Raw genomic sequence first — 20,217 nt, forward strand, 5'->3', positions numbered from 1 at the left:
GCATATGCGATCTTGATTTTATCACTTTTCATTAGTTACACTCAAATTATTAATCGAAGCAACAGAACAGAAATCAAAGCTAACAAAGCTTTTGAAATAAAATTAATCGATTAATCATTGTAACCCTAAAATTTACACATAACTTTATTTTTCATCTCATGGTCCATAGGCGACGATATAGAAGATTGTTAGCTCACATTTTCTCCTTCCTGGGAAACCTTACATCGGAGATATTATTATCTGTGAACTACTATTGGCCCCAGATCACGTGGAAGTTATGTCTTTCTGACAGTCCTTGACATTTCAGCATACACTCAATGGGAAATATTCCCCTCCCCAATTTTAAAGACGTTATGACATGTTTAACAAATTATGCTATATTAGACAATCCAACTGATCTGACTCTTTTATTAATACCCAATTTTTTTTTCGACCAACTTTTATTGTACATTTAAAGAGTATCATAAACAACTGGAGCATGCCCAGTGGGATATGCTGTAGTTGTTGACTAGTTTTGCGAGAGTGTTATGTTGACGAGAGGCAGGGGTTTCCAAAGAACTCTGCATGCAATTGCCATTGTTGAGCACAGCATTGCTCTGTGCTATAAACGTGTAGGGAAAACAAAGTTAAGGCAGCCCTGTGGTTGTGATAATTGAACCTAAGGGGAACAATGATAAGTGGGATGAATACAATCTAATGCGGAGCCATTCAACTGACACCAAGTCAATAGCTTGATGTCTTATCTTTAAAGGAATACGCATTTGGAATGATCAGCCATAGCCCATAAGTGTCTGTGCAAGATTTCTAGCAAGATTAATCAGTGTGATTGCAATATCGCTCCAGAAAAATAGGGAAAAAAAGGTATCTCTGATGGTATAATCGGAAGCTGTCTCTGCGCTCTCTTCCCCCCTAGCATTAGACAGCGCATGTGATATATGACGGCTGGCCTGTGGGTGTGCATGGCGTTGCTATAATGGAGTGGTAAAGCTACCGCCATTATAGACAGAGAGAGAGCTGACTCGTCCATGAATCTGCCCCTAACTGTTCATCTGCCTTTGTGGCCGTAACGATCGACGGGCTCCCCTCTGTCACCGTATTTCCTCCATCTTCTTTTAGAAGCGCAGATATATCTCCCCATAAAGGCTAGACACAAAGAGGGCTGAAGAGGTTTGCCTCCTCCCCGACACAAAAGACTCAGGCCCGGTGGTTGATAAAGGCTTATGGAGAGGCGAAGAGCTGATGGCCAGAGGACTTTTGGAAATACCCATTCTCCTTGCATACAAAGACCTGTTCTCACTCAAGACACTATCTGTCTGCAGTGGTGCAATTTGTGAATGTACGCATATGTGTATGCCTCTTTACTCCAAACTCTCTTTGCACAATATTTCTTCCTCGTTAGGAGATGTTATTATTTCACATGGCAAAGCCCCAGTGGACAGCTTTTCGACAAAACCCTTTTTACAAAAAAATCACTTAATCTTCTTGCTGAGCATATCCCAAGGACTTTTAAAAAGCAAGGCTTTGACCAGTGATCCGTCATTCCTAATGTCTATTCAGTTTCACTTAATTAGTACAGCTGCTGATCCCAATTATGTTTAAGGACATAGAGTTTGATTTGAATTGCTCTTCTGATAGTAAAGAGGGTATGCTGTTCCCCTTGATAAATCTACTGTATTTGAACTTTATGTCACCTTTCTGTGGTTCGTATCTGTAGATAAGTGGGTGCGTGGACGCGCCATTGACCGTGGTGAGGTCGACATCGGAACTCAACAGAGTCAGGCCATTCCACCGGGACTGTTTTGGAGGTTTCATTTGACTGTGCATCATCCGACCCACATCAAGTTCAATCTGTCGCTATCCCACAACGCTCTTCTGGGGGTCTACGGACGCAGGAACATACCTCCCACACACACACAGGTAAGTCAGCATTAATATTATCAGACGCGCTCAGACAGCAAATCTGATGTTTTGTGCACATCTACACAAAAACACACTGCAATACATCCAAACATTTAGTTTGTTCAAAAAAACATTACAATAACATTAATTTGTCCACTTGATAACAAAATTTTAAGGAGTTAAGTGTATGCCAAAACAAAAGCTTGTGCTATAACCCATAAATGTTTTTCCCAAAGGCTTTAAAAAAGCTTTTCAGGAAACGATCTGATAAATATTCTAGGAAAATCAGCAACAATAACTGTAATTGTACGAGGTGACTCACGAATGTCATCAAACGTTTGTCAGTTCAAGGCTCTAATATGAAGCATGACTGCTCCAATATATGAATTAATAACAACGATTGTGAAAAATAAATATTCCAGCCAATGACCTCTGTGCTTGCTTGATAATCAATAGAAAGTCATACATTGGCATTTATTTATGTTAATTGTTTCTAGAGATGGCCGCAGTAAATGTTTTGCCACATAGTAGGAATCAATAATTATAAATCAAATAGTTTCATAGCTACAGCATAAAAAACTTTGTACAACCTTCTAATTACGTTTTTTTATCATTACATGAGCACCCTAGACCAGGGGTTGGCAACCCAAAATGTTGAAAGAGCCATACTGGACCAAAAATACACAAAAAATAAATATTTTGGGGCTGCAAAGAAATTAAAAGCCTTATATAATTAGTATGGTGAAGGCAACACATGGTGATTGGTTTTAAATTAGCTATTAACTATCAAAATGACTATGTTTCACAGGCTGACACAAATCTTTGTTGATAGAAATGTTGAAATATAATAATTATTCCACACATTTTTGTAAAATTGGAAAACATTAGTAAAACGGAGGCTTCTCTGTGGGTGACATTACTCCTGGAAATTTCTATCTTAGAATGGCCAAAGGTATAGATGTGTTTGTCTAAGTTAAAGGAAACAGCAGAGTGTCTTATTCTAATGGATTTATTACTATCTTGTGCAAGCTAGGTAATGTTTGCTGTAGTCTAAAATGACTTGTCACATAAACAACTATCAGACATGCAAATATAAATTAAGTACAGTGAGGACATAAGTAAAGCATATTAAATGAGCTCAAATATAGCTACAAACGAGGCAAAATGATGCAATTTGTACATGCAGTTAGCGTGGTTGGGGCGGGGGGCGTGGTTAAGAGGGGAGGAGTATAATTCACCAACTCGAGTACTTCATATATATATATATATATATATATATATATATATATATATAGATTGGATTATCCAGAGAATAGTGCTCGATACCGTGGTAGAGCGCAATATGTAGGTGTAGAAAATCTCCTGATCATTGAGGAACCCCTCATGAAACAGTTCTGTAGAGATGAAGTAGTCTTGTGATTTTTCCCACACCTACATATATATATATATATATATATATATATATATATATATATATATATATATATATATATATATATATATATATATATATATATATACATATATATATATATACATATATATATATATGTATATACATATATACATATATATATATATATATATGTATATACATATTTATATATATATGTATATACATATATATGTATATATATATATATATATATATATATATATATGTATATACATATATATATATATATATATATATATATATATATATATATATATATATATATATATATATATGAAATACTTGACGTTCAGTGAATTCTAGCTATATATATTTATTTTATTATATATATAAATAAAAGAAATAGCGAATTTCAGACGGCACCTATCAAATACACATTAATAAAAACACAGTTGTACTACTAACTGTACTGTGGTTGCTGGTTACTAAAAAAACAACAACAACACTTACCTTTCACTCTTTGAGTAACCTTTGTTCTGCTATTTGCGTACTGGCGAGAGTCACTTGCCATCAGGTGCACAACACCACATAAATCGTTGGCCAATCAAAAAGCAACCCCATAACGCTATAGCCAACATTCACCAGGAGATGGCAACAGACAACATAGAATCACTCTATTACAGACGGTGTCGCCATGGCTCTAACTTCCTCGTTCTTCTGCTTCGTCTCCTTGTGTGTGCAGTTTTTTATTAAAATCCGTAGATGTTGTAATGTGATTGGGCAGGCAAGCTGTTTATATAACAGGAAAGCGGACGTGAAAACAGGCTGTCCCCACTCATGTCCGCATGGAGCTGGAGGGGGCGTCCAGCTCTGGCTGAATTTCAGGAGATTTTCGGGAGAAATTTTCTTTCGCGGGTTTTTCGGGAGAGGCGCTCAATTTTGGGAGTCTCCCGGAAAATCCATGAGGGTTGGCAAGTATGCCCTAGACACTCCCGAGTTAAGTTAAAGTTAAGTTGAAGAACCAATGATTGTCATTCGACCCATCCCCTTGTTCACCCCCTGGGAGGTGAGGGGAGCAGGGGGTGAATCATTGTTGGTGATTTAAGCCCTAAATCCAACCCTTCATGCTGAGTTCCAAGCAGGGAGGTAATGGGTCACATTTTTATAGTCTTTGGTATAACTCAGAACTCACAACCTACCGATCTCAGGGTGGACACTCTAACCACTTTGGGCCACAGAGCAGGACACCCTGTAGCAGGGGTAGGGAACCTATGGCTCTCGAGCCAGATGCGGCTCTTTTGATGACTGCATCCGCCTCTACGATAAATCTTAGTTGATATTGGTGATCACAGTGTTAAAAATATAGAACATTCTCATGCAATTCAATCCATCCATCCAATTTGTACCACACCTGTTGAAAAAGTCGTATTAATGATAAGAAGTATTTTATTTAATAATGTTTAGCTTCAGGGCAGCACGGTGGTGCATGTGCCTCACAATACAAAGGTCCTGAGTAGTCCTGGGTTCAATCCCGGGCTCGGGATCTTTCTGTGTGGAGTTTGCATGCTCTCCCCGTGACTGTGTGGGTTCCTCCCACTTCGAAAGACATGTACCTGGGGATAGGTTGATTGGCAACACTAAATTGGCCCTAGTGTGTTAATGTAAGTGTGAATGCTGTCTATCTGTGTTGGCCCTTTGATGAGGTGGCGACTTGTCCAGGGTGTACACCGCCTTCCGCCCGAATGCAGCTGAGATTCAATCAATCAATCAATCAATGTTTACTTATATAGCCCTAAATCACTAGTGTCTCAAAGGGCTGCACAAACCACCACGACATCCTCGGTAGGCCCACATAAGGGCAAGGAAAACTCACACCCAGTGGGACATCGGTGACAATAATGATCCAGTGGGACGTCTGTGACAATAATGATTATGAGAACCTTAGAGAGGAGGAAAGCAATGGATGTCGAGCGGGTCTAACATGATACTGTGAAAGTTCAATCCACAATGGATCCAACACAGTCGCGAGAGTCCAGTCCAAAGCGGGTCCAACTCAGCAGCGAGAGTCCCGTTCACAGCGGAGCCAGCAGGAAACCATCCCAAGCGGAGGCGGATCAGCAGCGCAGAGATGTCGAGGCGGATCAGCAGCGCAGAGATGTCCCCAGCCGATACACAGGCAAGCAGTACATGGCCACCGGATCGGACCAGACCCCCTCCACAGGGGAGAGTGGGACATAGAAGAAAAAGAAAAGAAACAGCAGATCAACTGGTCTAAAAAGGGAGTCTATTTAAAGGCTACAGTATACAAATGAGTTTTAAGGTGAGACTTAAATGCTTCTACTGAGGTGGCATCTCGAACTCTTACCGGGAGGGCATTCCAGAGTACTGGAGCCCGAACGGAAAACGCTCTATAGCCCGCAGACTTTTTTGGGCTTTGGGAATCACTAACAAGCCGGAATCCTTTGAACGCAGATTTCTTGCCGGGACATATGGTACAATACAATCGGCAAGATAGGATGGAGCTAGACCGTGTAGTATTTTATACGTAAGTAGTAAAACCTTAAAGTCACATCTTAAGTGCACAGGAAGCCAGTGCAGGTGAGCCAGTACAGGCGTAATGTGATCAAACTTTCTTGTTCTTGTCAAAAGTCTAGCAGCCGCATTTTGTACCAACTGTAATCTTTTAATGCTAGACATGGGGAGACCCGAAAATAATACGTTACAGTAGTCGAGGCGAGACGTAACAAACGCATGGATAATGATCTCAGCGTCCTTAGTGGACAGAATGGAGCGAATTTTAGCGATATTACGGAGATGAAAGAAGGCCGTTTTAGTAACGCTTTTAATGTGTGCCTCAAAGGAGAGAGTTGGGTCGAAGATAATACCCAGATTCTTTACCGTGTCGCCTTGTTTAATTGTTTGGTTGTCAAATGTTAGAGTTGTATTATTAAATAGAGTTCGGTGTCTAGCAGGACCGATAATCAGCATTTCCGTTTTTTTGGCATTGAGTTGCAAAAAGTTAGCGGACATCCATTGTTTAATTTCATTAAGACACGCCTCCAGCTGACTACAATCCGGCGTGTTGGTCAGCTTTAGGGGCATGTAGAGTTGGGTGTCATCAGCATAACAGTGAAAGCTAACACCGTATTTGCGTATGATGTCACCTAGCGGCAGCATGTAGATGCTGAAGAGTGCAGGGCCAAGGACCGAACCCTGGGGAACTCCACACGTTACCTTAACGTAGTCCGAGGTCACATTGTTATGGGAGACACACTGCATCCTATCAGTAAGATAAGAGTTAAACCAAGACAGGGCTAAGTCTGACATACCAATTCGTGTTTTGATACGTTCTAATAAAATATTATGATCGACGGTATCGAAAGCAGCGCTAAGATCGAGGAGCAGCAACATAGATGACGCATCAGAATCCATCGTTAGCAATAGATCATTAGTCATTTTTGCGAGGGCTGTCTCAGTCGAGTGATTTGCCCTGAAACCGGATTGAAAGGTTTCACATAGATTGTTAGACGCTAAGTGTTCATTTAACTGCTCCGCAACAATTTTTTCGAGGATTTTTGAAATAAAGGGAAGGTGAGACACCGGTCGGTAGTTTACCATGAGGTCAGGATCGAGGTTAGGTCTTTTAAGAAGAGGATGAATAACCGCTTTTTTGAATGCTAGGGGAACAGTGCCCGAGGAAAGTGATAAGTTTATAATATTTAGCACTGATGGACCTAATAATACAAAGAGCTCCTTGATCAGTTTCCCAGGAAGAGGGTCAAGTAAACATGTTGTTTGTTTTATTCCATTTACACGTTGTAACAATTCCTCTAATGTTATTTCCTCAAAACGAGAGAAACTATTTTGGAGGGCAGTATCCGCCGTATATACAATCGTGTCAGTGTTAATAGATTGGCTCCAGCAACCCCGGACGGGACAAGCGGTAGGAAATGGATGGATGGATGAATGGTTAGCTTTATAATAACAATGTTATTAAAAAGAATGAGACTTATTATACTCTAAAAATGTTGGTCTTACTTAAAAATGCACACATTTAGTTGTATTTAGTGTTTAAAAATTGTATATGGCTCTCAAAGAAATATATTTTAAAATATTTGGCTTTCATGGCTCTCTAGGCCAAAAAGGTTCCCGACCCCTGCCCTATGGTCAACTTTACGCTTTAAATCCAATGTAGCAATGTGCATGATGCTGAACAGTGTGCTCTGATTGGTTTGGTCTCTTCCATTAGACAATGCTCTAGTAGCATTTATATTTTCACTTCAAAATGTTTATTTTGGGCCAAATAAATCGTACAATATGCTTTAAAAAATGAAATAATATCCCCCAAAAATGTCCAATGAGTTGAAGCTGCAATGCTGTATTTGAAGTGTCATGTGACACGGGACAAATCTACAGCATTATAAATATCTACAATCTGCAACTCAACAAGATATATCACCGTGATCCGAAAAAATTTGACATGCCAAAAACTTGTGTTCCTCATTGTTAAGATTCCAAAGCAACACATTAGGAAAATTGTTACCCTGAGCCTTTCTAAAAAAACAAAGTCAGCATTCAGTGACACATCAAATTTAGCATGAAGCAAAAAAAAACAAAAGGATGGAAAAAAAAAAAAAAAAAATGTAGCAGTAAAGTGTACTTTTCCTAAACTACTGCGTCTGCGTAAGCTGCCAGTGTGCCAGTTTTCAGTCAATCTCTAAATTGAAGGCATTAACTCCTCATCTGCAGTTTGCTTTTAAAGCCGATCAATCCTAGTGATTGCCAGGTCACAAGGGAAATGGGGAAGCTTCACGTGCTACTCGTTGATTCTGCTAAACTAGTGCACAGACCTCTGTAAAGTTTTGCTTTTGTCCTTGTACAAACATGTTTTGGTAATTCGTCAGCACCATACTACAGACCACATTTGAGAGTAAGCCAATGACACAATATAATGTATAATATAATGTAAGCTGTTATATTGTACCGTAGGGAAGGGATATGGCCTCATTCCTGGGTGGATCGTACGTAAGCGAAGGGGGGGGGTTAATTGTTTTGCAAACCCATCCGCTAAAAATGATGGCAAGCGCAGCTATACATAGCAACTGTACTGTAGGTCAAAGTAGGAATTGCCACAAAACATGTTTTTAAGATATTCCACACTGCCCCCTTAATCCCCCACATTTCATGTGTCAGGTAAATCGGGACGAATGGGGCCATAAGAATGCCCCTTTCTATGTTAGTAGTGTTGTGAAACGATTAATAGTTATCAGAATAAACACACTTTTGCATTAAATCACTTGCTTGTTTAATTTAAGTCAACTTAAAAAAAAAAAAAAGACCCCAATCTTTTGACATGTCATGCAGGAACAGTTTTGACTTGACTTTAATGCACGCCATTTATTTGCTCAAACCCTGGTAGCTGTTCGATTTAAAATCCAGTCAGTCAGGATGTATCTTGTAGCTACATTTGTCATATGCATTGACCTGATCACTGGTAACAGCCCGCACCGCCTCTCAGGGAACCATCAGCGGTTAAGGTAAAAGAGCATTTGCGGTCAAAATAATTTGCTTGATGAAATCGAATCGAACACGTTGTGAGATTCAGAATCGATTGTCATTTTTAAAAAATCTATATTTTTTTTATCAATCCAACAAACACCTACACAGCAATACCATAACAATGCAATCCAATTCCAAAACCAAACCTGACCCAGCAACACTCAGAACTGCAATAAACAGAGGAATTGAGAGGACACAAACACGACACAGAACAAACCAAAAGTAGTGAAACAAAAATTAATATCATCAACAACAGTATCAATATTAGTTAGAATTTCAGCATAGCAGTGATTAAAAATCCCTCATTGACATTACCAGCAGACATTTGTAAAAAATAAAAAAAAAGAACAATAGTGTCACAGTGGCTTACACTTGCATCACATCTCATAAGCTTGACAACACACTGTGTCCAATGTTTTCACATAGATAAAATAAGTCATATTTTTTGTTCCTTTAATAGTTAAAACAAATGTACATTATTTCAATCAATTGATAAAACATTGTCCTTACAATTATAAAAGCTTTTTTTTTTTTGGAATCTACTACTCTGCTAGCATGTCAGCAGACTGGGGTAAATCCTACTGAAATCCTATGTATTGAATGAATACAGATAGTTTTGAATCTGAAAAATATTATTTTTGAATCGAGAATCGAATCGAATCGAAAAAATCGATATATTATTGAATCGTGACCCCAAGAATCAATATTGAATCGAATCATGGGACACCCAAAGATTCGCAGCCCTAATATATATATATATATATATATATATATATATATATATATTTTTTTTTTTTTTTTTTTTTTTTTTTTTAATAATAGGCTACAAAAACATATTGAATGTAGTTTTTCCTACCTGTGTACCATATGTGCCAACAAAACAACATTTATGCACAGCTCTTAACAAATGAGGCGCTTATTATCCTTTTTAAAGAGCAGCAGGGTCGGACTCGCTCATGCTTTTTGGAGGATATGTAGCACCGATGTTCGTATAGCATGTGAGGAAGAAGTGATGTGAGCTGGCATGGCAAAAAATCTCCTATGTTTTTTAATACTCGTTTGTTTTTTTGGGTTGGCACAATTTTTTTTTTTTTTGTTATTATCAATAAATTCTTTAACTATACCTGCTCAGTGACCTTGTGGTTACAGTGAGATCGGTAGGTCGTGAGTTCCAACCCCGGCCGAGTCATACCAAAGACTATAAAAATGTGACCCATTACTACTCTGCTTGGCAGTCAGCGTCAAGGGTTGGAATTGGGGGTTAAATCACCAAAATGTTTCCGGGCGCGGCCACTGCTGCTGCTCACTACTAACCTCACCTCCCAGGGGGTGAACAAGATGATGGGTCAAATGCAGAGGACGCATTTCACCACACCTAGTGTGTGAAAATCATTGGTACCTTTCTTTTTACTTTAACTTTATTTTCACCTATCTAACTGGGAAATGTGCCGTATTTTGTAATGCAAATATTGACAGGTATGATATAGTTCTCTCTTTGACTTCTAATAAACCAGGTCTTCATGTTGATTTTGACCCCTCCCATCATAATTTCCAAAATATGTTAGAAATAAGTTGCTTTGACCTAGTATGACACACTCAAGCAAATAGTAGTCAAAGGCTGACATGTTCAGAACCAAAGGCGACATTTTTTCCAATCTTTCCACAAAGAAATCTAATTAGTGTTTTTGGACACTAATGTGACAAGCCTGAGTTGGGCCATAAGCCACAGTTAGTATATGCTACTTCAATGAGCTTATACTGTATATACAGTGTATAAAGAGAGAATGCAAGGGCGAACCTTTATGCCGTAGCTAATTGCGTCAAATGACAGCGTTATTTTTTTCATCTAATTTGGAATCGCTAAATTAAAGCTGTGTTCAAACTAGCTTCATGTGACAGTGTGGAGCACAACAGAACTCTAAGTGGCATGATGAGCAACAGCAGCTTGTCGTGACCCCCCCCCCCCACCACCACACCGGATACTCTTCTGTAAGACCCAGGGTTCCATGACCACAGCAACCAACTCGCCAGAGTCATTCTATATTCGTGATTTAGGGTTATATAAGTAACCTTTGATTGATTGATTGATTAATTTACCTGATAGGAAGTGTTTCCTTGCTGAGGAATGTGTGCATGAGGAATGCTTACGTGTTCGCTGGCATTGGCAAACTATTCCCGAGCTGCTGCGGCCATTCGCCTGGTTTCACTGCAGAGAGCGAAACCTCTTGTTCTCTGTTTGAAAGCGACATATGAAGAAAACACACACACAACCATGGCAATTTAAGTTATCCAGTTCATTTTCATTTATCGTTCGATTAATAATATTTTTACTGGCCAAGGCGGAGAAGCGCAGGACTCCTGCACAATGCGGCTGATTTTTTGTGGTCTATCCCCAAAAAAACCTGAAAAAAAAATAAAGGATTAAGCCCATCCATCCATCTTATTCCGCTTATCCGAGGTCGGGTCGCGGGGTCAGCAGCCTAAGCAGGGAAGCCCATACCTCCCTCTCCCCAGCCACTTCGTCCAGCTCTTCCCGGGGGATCCCGAGGCGTTCCCAGGCCAGCCGGGAGACAAAGTCTTCCCGACGTGTCCTGGGTCTTTCCCGTGGCCTCTTACTGGTTGGATGTGCCCTAAACACCTTCCTAGGGAGGCGTCCGGGTGGCATCCTGACCAGATGCCCGAACACCTCATCTGGCTCCTCTCGATGTGGAGGAGCAGCGGCTTTACTTTGAGCTCTTCTCGGATGGCAGAGCTTCTCACCCTATCTCTAAGGGAGAGCCCCGCCAAACGGCGGAGGAAACTCATTTCGGCTGCTTGTACCCGTGATCTTATCCTTTCCGCCATGACCCAAAGCTCATGACCATAGGTGAGAATGGGAAGGTAGATCGACCGGTAAATTGCGAACTTTGCCTTCCGGCTCAGCTCCTTCTTCACCACAACAGATCGGTACAACGTCCGCATTACTGAAGACGCCGCACCGATCCGCCTGTCGATCTCACGATCCACTCTTCCCTCACTCATGAACAAGACTCCTAGGTACTTGAACTCCTCCAAATGGGGCAGGGTCTCCTCCCCAAATCGGAGATGACATTCCACCCTTTTCCGGGCGAGAACCATGGACTTGGACTTGGAGGTGCTGATTCTCATTCCGGTCGCTTCACACTCGGCTGCGAACCGATTAAGCCAAAAGGCATCATGTAATGACAGAAAGTACAAATGTGGAAACTCAGTACAGTGATTTTGTTGGCATTATTGTTGTAATCTGTACTAGTGTTATTTATTCTATGCCATATTTGTGTGTGGCAGAAAACATGAAATTACTTTACAATGTCACTTTTTTATTATACACGTAATTTTTTTTTTATAACAATTGTCAGCAATTGTTGGGTCGGATTGAAAATGAGATCATATTAATTAATTACAGATGATGTGGTCCTGATGGCTTCATGTGGCCAGGATCTTCAGTTCTCACTGGATTGGTTCGCAGCCGAGCATAAAGCAACTGGAATGAGAATCCACACCACCAAGCCTGGAAATGGGTGGAGTGTTGGGGAAGAGATCTTGCCCAAGTTCAAGTGTATCAGAGTTTTGTTCACGAGTGAGGGAAGAGTGGATTGTGAGCTTGACAGGCGGTGCGGCGTCTGCTGTGATGCGGACCCTTAATCGGTCCGTTGTGGTAAAGAAGGAGATGAACCAGAACGCAGAGCTCTCAATTTACCGGTCGATCTACGTTCTCATTCTCACCTATGGTCATGAGCTTTGGGTTATAACCGAAAGGACAAGATTATGTGTACAAGTGGCCGAAATGAGTTTCCTCCATTGGGTGGCGGGGCTCTCCCTTAGAGATAGTTTGAGAAGATCTGTTATGTGGGGGGAGCTCAAAGTAAAGCTGCTGCTCCTCCACATTGAGAGGAGCCAGATGAGGTGATTTGGGAATCTGGTCAGGATGCTACCTGAACGCCTCCTTAGGGAGGTGTTTAGGGCACGTCCGACCGGTAAGAAGGTACATGGAAGACCCAGGACACATTGGGAGGATTATATCTCCCAGCTTGCCTGGGAACGCCTTGGCGAGAGGAGCCGGATGAAGTGGCTGGGGAGAGGGAAGTCTGGGCTTCTCTGCTTAGGCTGCTGCCCCCGTGACCCGACCTCGAATAAGCGGTAGAAAATGGATGGATGGAATTACAGACCATATTCAATTAATCTCTAAATTGTTTTAATCCCTTGACAGCACTAGTTGCAGCATTGTATTGGCCGTCATTTATCTGGCATGTGACATGTAAATAAAAACAACTAAATAGTTAAGGATCTTTGTTCTATCTGGGCAATTGAACATATTTAACTGTTGGGGGAACAAATGGACTGAAAAGCATTGTCTTTCTTCACTGTGTTTAGTTTGACTTTGTGAAACTGCTGGATGGAAAGGCACTGCCCAGGTCTTTGAGTGATCCAGTCCCTGGCAAAGCCCCTAAAGGTCTGCTGCTGAGCAGCCTCCAAGAGACACGCTTCATCGAGTACATGGACCCTGGCACCTGGCACCTGGCTCTCTACAACGATGGGCGCAACCTGGAGCAGGTCTTGCTCCACAGCACTCCCATAGGTGAGGATGCATTTTACAGCTTACCCGGTAGTTGTATGTGATTTTTTTCCTCGGAACAAAAACATTTCTTCCACTCACTGGTCTCAGCTTGTTTTATAAACAAATTGACAAGAGTGTTTGGAACCTGTGTGTGTTTTGAACTTTTTACATTATTGGAGTGAGTTTGGTGTGAAAGAAGCAAAACAGCTGTTTGTAATAACGACACAACTCCCTAAGAGAGGCTGATTGCTGTGAACACAAAGATTTTAGTAGAAATTGAGTTTCTGTTATTTTTTGTCTCGAATGCAGCACTGCATGGTTTAATATTGACACTTAGATAACTACCTGAGCAGTGAATAAAGGAACAACTTCCTTGTCAAAATAAAATACATTAGGCATGAGGATTTAACATAGTTGATTGGCTAAGTGCAAGAAGTATTGATCGGAAGGGAATTAGACCAGGATCACCAATACACAGTTAAGTTCACAATTATGCATACTCCATTAAGGTGCAGCAGCTTGAAAAACAGCTGCGGATGCTTGTTCGTATTTGGGATTGTCCAAAATGGATTTTTTAAACTAAATTGGATGGAGATTTTATTTAACACAAAAGTAAGTGAAATGTGGGTTTCTTTGCGCGGACATGACCTAAGTGTCAAAATGTAAATGAATAACGTCCGCCCACAAGACACCCATTCCACAAATCATGGCCAGGCTATAAATCATTTTGGGTCTCTACTGTAAATGTTAGATGCAAATTGAAAATGTTTAAAAACCTCGTTCATCAAGCAGTATAGCAGATTTCACTCATTTGGCCTGTCACATAATTCAAAGATAAGCAGAATCTTCAGGCTGACATTTACGTGTGTAAAGGGCAAGGGAGCAAAACTAAGCTGAACATAAGTCATCTGGAGTATTTCATCTGTTTATTGTGTATCTTGCACAGAGAGCACAAGCCATTGTCAAGGACAGTAATTACAAGTGAACTATTATGTTAAACCTAAACCAACCTTTGGAAGATAACATCGGTCTTATCTATAAAAGGTTTGTGTCTACTAAAACACGTGCAAACTTGATAGTACACGCAAAGTTGATCTACTAAACGTGGATTGTGTCCCTGAAGTGAGAAGAGTAAGTAGCGTAATCTGTTTCGCGTGTCTGTATTTATGAATATGCAGAATATATGCTGATCATCAGAACGCCCACAATACTAAGAGGAAAAGATGCAAATATAATTATTCAGCACACGCAATAGGATTTCTCAAGGTTGATCGTTGTTCAATGAGCGCTATTTTCTGTCTTTATTTAACGGCTTCACGATGGCAGAGGGGTTAGTGCGTCTGCCTCACAATATGAAGGTCCTGGGTAGTCAGGGTTCAATCCCGAGCTCGGGATCTTTTTTTAGTGGAGTTTGCATGTTCGCCCCGTGAATGCGTGAGTTCCCTCCGGGTACTCCGGCTTCCTCCCACTTCCAAAGACATGCACCTGGGGATAGATTGATTGGCAACACTAAATTGGCCCTAGTGTGTGAATGTGAGTGTGAATGTTGTCTGTCTATCTGTGTTGGCCCTGCGATGAGGTGGCTACATGTCCAGGGTGTACACCGCCTTCCGCCCGATTGTAGCTGAGATAGGCACCAGCGCCCCCGCGACACCAAAAGGGAATAAGCGGTTGAAAATGTTTGTATGGACGGATATTTAACATTTCCTTTGAAATTAACTCCCTGCTTCTCTATCACATGTACGTTGTTAAAAAGTTGTGATTGATATGTTCCGAATTTATCCCACCCATCAATAAGACAAAAATAAATATGATTTGATTTCGTTTCTGTCGATATTTTCCACTCGTTTTCATATATAAAAAACATTTCAGTTAATTGTATTATGCCTTAGTTAACGGGCATTTTGTTTTGATTGGTTATCATCTTGTTTTTGTCAGGAGAAGAAATGTTGTTGACGATAACTGAGACGAAAAATATTAATCGACGAAATTAACACTGCTACGATGTAAAAACAAAACCGAAATAAATCAAACAGCCTCCAGCCAAGCGCGGGTAAGCCTGACTCTGTGGACGCTGAGTGTCAAAACAGTGTTCTGAAGTCATCAGTTATTGTCACGTTGACAGATTCTTTATGTAATGACTGACAGCATGGAACAAATAAACATGGGTTTTATTCCAGAGTTGTCAACCGGTTGAATTATGTTGTGCATAGACCAAAATATAACACAAACACATGTGTTTAGTTTGTATATTCTGAGTGGAATTAGAAACAGTCCCTCATCTAATAATAGTCGAAAGAGATGGGCTAAGAAGAGCAGCTGTCAGTCCTTTATATTGTACACTAGTAATTCTCAAGTGACTTGGATTACACAAAAAAGGGGTGGAACAAAGTTTAAAACAAATAAAAATAAAATATCGATCTATATGTATCATAAATGATTTTAGATTAAGTGTATCAAAAGCGCTGAGCCATAGTACACTGCATTCTGCTGCTAACTACGAATTGAGTTTTCGAGGAAGAAGAGGCAGAAACGAGATGATCTTTGTCGGGAAATTGAGCTTTTTTTTATGGCAAAGAGTAACTGGATCCAGCCAAGTATATGGAGAATAAATAAGTGAGCAGAATAAGATTGTTGTATAAAATAAATAAACAAAATCAATAAACCGCAGTGAACATGACAGGAGGAAAATATGAGAACACAATGAATAGGAAAACAATACATGAAGTGAATGCTGATTTACTAAGATATGCGTGTCATAAAAATACACGGCTGGTCATAAAACATGCCTGCAAAAGCAATGAGGTATGTGATTACATGTACTGCGATGCTGCACAATCATTATGGTCATCAATTTCCTGAGACGGGGGGGGGTATGGGGAACCTAAATAAAAGTGACACTGAAACCACATTTAAAGCTGTGTGTGTTTGGTCAGCTGATGGCTGGTTTGCCCTGCATCAGTCAAAACACATTACAGTATGTTGGTTATTTATGGACCACCACTGGAACAGGCCTGATAGTTAAAACTGACTTGGATCTGGGGGGAAAAAAAAAAAAAAGTTAATATTTTACTGTCATCAAAGGTGGCATGTTTATATATCTTAAAAACATACATAGTAAAATGTGTATTCACTGATTTAAAATGGCCACTTAAAAATGATAATGTGTTCGACTTATTTTTATTGACCCGCAGCCTGTGAGCTAATTGTGCATAATGCAAATGCCAGTGCATCACAACGACCCACGCATCCTCCGAGCTCTTTTCCCAGTTTTAATGTACCGACAAATTATCAGAAAACATTCTCTTTTTTATTTATTTACAAAGATACGGACACTGCGTCTTTTGTATGAAACATATGATTAAAAAGATGGTGAGCAAATGTGTGGCTATTTCTAGTAAGCTGAGTAGTCAATTCATTTCACATTAAGCCCAAGGATCATAAAGCATGGCTGGAACTTTAAAGGCTCATAAACTACAATTGGAATGCTTATTTGACCAATCAGACCACTCGCCTGGAAGTACCCGTTTTATAATCGCACTTAGCTGCAATAACTTATGGCATGAATGATTTCTAACTGAAACGGGTTTAGTAAGTGGGAAGAATAAAGTATGCACGCATACACTCGCACGTCATATATAGCCAAGTAAATACACTGTTCTTCATGCATTACCTGTTAATTGCTTGGATACGTTTATGGCTGAGATATTGACCTGAAAGATACAGAGCTTATTTCACCATGACAACCCCACTGATCAGCGACTCCTTGAGCTTCTTCACAGATCACAGCATCCAAGCTCCTCGGTGACCTTGCAGATGAGCTTTTGGGCAATGCATTTGTCTGGTGCCACATCCAATATTACAATTCATGGGTGTGAGTTCATTTTTTTTTTCTTCTTCCAAGAGGATTGAAGACCCACATGTGGAGTTTTCCTGACTGTGTGGGAGATGATTGGCACTCCCTTCCATCAGTGTGAGGGTGACAGTTGATGGAGGTGAAAATGACTTTGGTTTCTATAGTGATGCGCTGCAGTGGAGGATGACACTGCCGTGCCAGTCTGCCTGTCTCGTTATTAGCATCTGTCACGCGTGCCTCAAGGCAAGAATCATGTTGCAGATTTTTTTTTTGTACATGTGTTTGTAAAGTGTGGGAGTATGCATGTGTGTGGTCCGTGCCAATGACAGATTTTTCATTCATGCTCTTGAAAACAGAGGAATTCAGCAGAGAACAGAGGTTTGATTTTGGTGCAGAGGGGCTGAGGGTCACATAAAGGACGACATCCGTGACACCTATTTTAATTACAGTGTAGATCTTGTCAGCAACAATATCCACCATTTTGCAACTCTGCCAGCAACTTTGTACTTGGCCCACCGTTAAATTACCTTGAATGACACTCAGTGTAGCCAAACTTTGTTCATTTATTTCCCTCCTCTGATCAGAGTCATGGATAAACTGGAGCCTATCCCAGCTGACTTAAGAATGAATATTCAAGGAACTATATTTTCAAACACACGTGTCACACAGGAGACACATGAGATACTATTATGTTGGATCCACTAAGGACTGGACTCTCACAATATTATGCTGGATCCACTAGACGTCCATTGCACCGGTCGCCAAGGTCTCTCATTGTTATCCCATTGGGTAGAGTGTTTTCTTGTCCTGATGTGGGATGCGACCCAAGGATGTTGTTGTGGCTTGTGCAGCCCTTTGAGACACTCGTGATTTAGGGCTATATAAGTAAACATGGATTGATTGAAGGTAATATCCGGGGTCGCAGATTTAACCCAAAGAGTACCACAGTATGTACACAATAATAAAGAAATTATTATAATACTTTAGTATATTTTTATTGGCCTCTCCAAGCTTTCCAGGTTCTAAACCAAAGGCCGTGGGCTGAGCCAGGACAGGTGGTGGACTTTTATACGCACTTCAAACTACAACTTAAGTCTTTCCAAAAATAGCTTTATTTGGAACAAAAAAAATGTTTTTCATTCCTAGGTTAACAAAAACAGCTCTGACTACTTACAAAGCTATAAACAAAACTAAGCTCAAGTGTTGCGTAAGCAGTGGTATAAAAATGTTTTCACCGCCAGTCTCTCAACCCGATATTTGTCCAATCAGTTTCACCTATGCGCCCCTATATGCTTTCATCACAGGTGCTGTAAATGACACAGAATGTAAATGACTTTCTACCTAAAAAAATCAATAATTTAACCTAAAATATACATTACCAAAGAAATATAAATAACAAAAAAATGCCTCCCAAAACCATAATGACCAACACTAAAGTGCAGTAGCACAGTAGGCCCAAGTATTCATCAAACCCCAGCACAATGTCCAGCACCAAATTGCAGTAGTGCAGTAGGCCCAAGTATTCATCAAAAAACAAATAATTAATTTAACTTAATATATGCAGGACTACAGAAATATAAATAATATGATCGGCTACCACAATATTATAAACAAAATAAAATGTATAAACAAAATAGTAGGGCTTTGAATCTTTGGGTTTTTTTCAATTCAACACGATTCTCGATTCAAAAACGATGTTTTCCCGATTCAAAAGGATTCTGTATTCATTCAATACATAGGATTTCAGCAGGATCTACCTCAGTCTGCTGACATGCAAGCAGAGTAGTAGATTTTTGTAAAAAGCTTTTATAATTGTAAAGGACAATGTTTTATCAACTGATTGCAATAATGTACATTTGTATTAACGATTAAACGAACCAAAAATATGACTTATTTTATCTTTGTGAAACTATTGGACACAGTGTGTTGTCAAGCTTATGAGATGAGATGCAAGTGTAAGCCACTGTGACACTATTGTTCTTTTTTTTTATTTTTATAAATGTCTAATGATAATGTCATTGAATAATTTTTAATCACTGCCATGTTGAAATTATAACTAATATTGATACTGTTGTTGATAATATTTATTTTTGTTTCACTACTTTTGGTTTGTTCTGTGTCGTGTTTGTGGCTCCTCTCAATTGCTCTGTTTATTGCAGTTCTGAGTGTTGCTGGGTCAGGTTTGGTTTTGGAATTGGATTGCATTGTTATGGTATTGCTGTATATTGTTTTGGTGAATTGATTAATTAAACAAAAAAAAAAAACATCCTCCAAAAAAATCCCCCCCAAAAAATCGATTTAAAAAAAAAAAAAGAGAATCCATTCTGATTCGAATTTGAATCGATTTTTTTTCCCACACCCCTACAAAATAGTATAGATTGTGATCCTCTTGTGGAAATAGAATGTAAAAACAAGGCCTAACCAGATAAAAGCCCAGTTCAAATTTACATATAGATTGCATATTTTAAAAACATACCGATGGATGAAAACATCATAAAATAAATTAATACACATAGTGGGATGCCATATTTGTTGGTTCACCACATAAAAACATGTTTTACATCATTTTATGCGTATGAACAAAATAACATTGCTCATAAAGTAATTTTATATTAGATTTAGCCTGATTTGGCTAACATAGTTTTGATTTCAACTAGTGCTTATCAAACAATTACATTTTTAAATCGGATTAATCAATCACACTTTTGCCTTTTGGTGATTTGAGATTAATTACAGTAAACTACTTCCTTGCATAATTTGAATGACTTTAAGAAAGACCCCAATAATTTAACACAAATACAATTATTTCATCAAAATGTCAACCAGGACCTTTTTTTTTATCCATCCCTCCATTTTCTACCGCTTATTTCCTTTTTTGGAGTCGCGGGGGGCGCTGGCACCTATCTCGGCTACAATCGGGCGGAAGGCGGG

The 20,217-nt window shown here is 39.7% G+C and overlaps 1 protein-coding gene across 1 annotated transcript in view; it reads left to right on the top strand.

Annotated features, from left to right (window-relative positions):
• The window catches only part of tenm1 (teneurin transmembrane protein 1), a 561,054-nt gene that overhangs the window by 312,232 nt on the left and 228,605 nt on the right, over nt 1-20,217 (top strand). Inside the window, exons 7-8 of the mRNA XM_061901744.1 lie at nt 1,715-1,917; nt 13,247-13,451. Coding sequence (XP_061757728.1) covers nt 1,715-1,917; nt 13,247-13,451 — 408 coding nt within the window. The remainder of the gene's footprint in view (nt 1-1,714; nt 1,918-13,246; nt 13,452-20,217) is intronic.

The sequence above is a fragment of the Nerophis ophidion genome, linkage group LG05 (genome assembly GCF_033978795.1).
Source record: "Nerophis ophidion isolate RoL-2023_Sa linkage group LG05, RoL_Noph_v1.0, whole genome shotgun sequence".
NCBI classification, from domain to species: domain Eukaryota; kingdom Metazoa; phylum Chordata; class Actinopteri; order Syngnathiformes; family Syngnathidae; genus Nerophis; species Nerophis ophidion.